Genomic DNA, 2,492 nt, shown 5'->3' with positions numbered 1-2,492 from the left:
GAGGAATGGCTGGGGGCAGTGGAGACACGCCGTAATGGCCTCGCACCGCGCAGGGGTCTGGGAGGCAGCCCCGGGTCCCCGGGGGTGGGCTACACACACCGGTGTCTGTGCCTGCTGCGATCGCTCTCCATGGCTCCAGCTGCAGTGGGAAGAAGGCGCTGGTCTCCAGCGGGGCAGAGGAGCTGTGGGGCGATGCCCCACCACCCCCGGGGCTTCTCAGTGCCCTCAGAGATGTGGTGAGGGCTCTGCTAATGTGGCAGTCCTTCACCGTGCACAGATACACAAGGGGTACCTTGATGACCCCCGCAACACGGATAACGCCTGGGTCGAGACAGTCGCCGTCAGCGTGCACTTCGACAACCAGAACGATGTGGAGATGAAGCGGCTGAATTCGGTATGGGCCCCTCGCCTCCACAGCTCCCTGACCCGGCAGGGTCATGGGGCAGGGGAGCCAGATCTCCAGACCCTCTGGGTCTCCAGACCCTCACCAGGAGTGGGCTTCTCCAGCTTCATGCAGTGGGGATGAACGTGGGGTGGCACTGCACCGGGGGCCCCAAAAAGAACGGGCAGGAGGCTGGGGACTGGAGGTGCTGTTGAGCGTGGCTGGCACAGGCCCTCACCCGCCGTGTGTACGTGATGTCTCCGGTCCCCTTCCAGTTCCTCCAGGGCTGTGATCCGGAGCTGTGCATCCGCTGGCAGGTGCTGGACAAGAGGATCCCCCTGCACACCAACCACAAGGAGCTCCTGCACAAGGTCTCAACCCTCCTTGGAGCCTACTACTGAGTCCTCAAGCGCAGGCCAGGGCTCCTCCTGCCCCAGACCAGGTTCTGGTTGGGACTGCAGCTCTACCACAGCTCACCTGTGGGACCATGGGCAGCTACTGGAGACTAGGTACTTTGGTTGCCTCTGTAAATGCACCTTGCCGGTCTCTGGGAGGAAAACTGTCCCCTGCCCGGCAGCCAGGGGCAGGGGCTGCCTGGGCAGTGCCTATGAAGCACCCCGGTCACCTGAGCCACCAAACTCAGCCCCAGCTTGTCTCTCGGTGCTTCTACATCAGCCACAGCACTAGCCTAGGGCTTGGGCCAAGCAGAGCCACAGGGCTGTTCCTGCAAGGTTTTCTTTCTCTCAGCTCCCACCTGCTCTTTGCTTTGGTGTGGGCACTGGGGACTTGCCAGCCCCAGCTACCCCTCCACCCAGGGTATCCATTGGGCACCTCTGCTCCACAGCTCCTGCTCTGAGCCTTGGCAGCTCCACTGCCACAGCTCCCAGAGGATTGCTCTGGAGAAGGCTTGGGGTCTTTTGCACCTAAAGCTCCTGACTGCCCTGCAAGTCGCTCCTGTGGCAATATCTCTGGTTGCCTCCGACCCAACAACATGGTCCTGAGCTGTGATCCAGCACTTCTGAAGGTGTGAGCAGCTCTTGGCTTATATACCTATGGTTTCATAGCTCCGCACAGGTCCACCCGCCGTGTCCCATACTGTTATGTGATCCTGTGTGTGTATGCTGAGCACCATCTTGTAGCTGAACTCCTTCCCTCTGTCTGAGCCAAGGCACCAGCTAAATGTCACCCACCTGTCCCCATCCCCTTGTGCACATGGATGGAAAGGGGCAGCTTGCTGGGACCCATGCTCTGTGGTCTCTTGGGCAGGTAGGGACAGGACATCAGTGTGTCCATCCCAGACATCTCTGCTCTTAAGGGGTCCTTCACTCACCTTTTTGGTTGCCCGCCATGGGGAGAACAAGGCACAGTGGAGACATTTCTCGATAGCCCAGAACAGCCACACAGTGGCATATGATGCCTGGGACTGCTCAGGGAGGGGTTGCCGTTCCCCCACCCTCTCCCGATGGATCAGACACTGGCCAGCCAGGGCTGTTCTTCCCACACTGGTGGCTACCACAGCACAACTGCAGTTTCACCAGTGATGCACCGGGGCTTGGCGAGGGGAGGGGTGTCAGACTGGCAATTTAATCAACCCAGCTCAATAAACTGTGTATTAAGTAACTAAAGGCTGGTGGTCTCTTACGGCTGTTTAACCGGGGGCCATTCCCGGAGGCCATGCTTGGAGCACACTTCCAGGATGAGCCCAGTTTGAGCGTTCCCACCCCCAAGCTCGTTGCACAAACTTACTTTGCTTGCAGACATCCCCCAGTGCTGGCTGCAGAGATGACTTGACACGTTTGGAGTCAATGTGAGGAGCTGCTGGAAAGCAAGCTGTGTGCCAAGGCGGTGGCACAGTACCTTCTCCCATCGCTGTTGGCCTGCTCGATGTCTGCCCATGGTCTCCCGTCACCGTGCTCTGCCGGGAGCCGGCGCAGGCGCAGGGAGGGCCAGGCCGGGGGCATGGCTGGGGAGGGAGCACAAAAGGGCTCCACGCGGCCGCTCGCCCACAGCACCCGTGGCTGCGCTGCCTGGGTGTCCCCACCGCCCTGGTCCAGCGGTCTCCTTGCCCGGACCCCCCGCGGCAAGGGCACCCCCCGGTCCCCCCGATCCC

The 2,492-nt window shown here is 61.1% G+C and overlaps 1 protein-coding gene across 1 annotated transcript in view; it reads left to right on the top strand.

The window, feature by feature from the left end:
• TRPM2 (transient receptor potential cation channel, subfamily M, member 2) overlaps nt 1-783 on the top strand; it is a 17,165-nt gene extending 16,382 nt beyond the window's left edge. The window contains exons 31-32 of the mRNA XM_009578867.1: nt 278-394; nt 658-783. Of these exons, the coding sequence (XP_009577162.1) occupies nt 278-394; nt 658-783 (243 nt within the window). The remainder of the gene's footprint in view (nt 1-277; nt 395-657) is intronic.
• The last annotated feature ends 1,709 nt before the right edge of the window (nt 784-2,492 follow it).

Source organism: Fulmarus glacialis, unplaced genomic scaffold, assembly GCF_000690835.1.
Source record: "Fulmarus glacialis isolate BGI_N327 unplaced genomic scaffold, ASM69083v1 scaffold20745, whole genome shotgun sequence".
NCBI lineage: Eukaryota > Metazoa > Chordata > Aves > Procellariiformes > Procellariidae > Fulmarus > Fulmarus glacialis.
The sequence above is the reverse complement of the archived record's forward strand: the minus strand, read 5'-3'. Positions and strand labels throughout refer to the sequence as shown.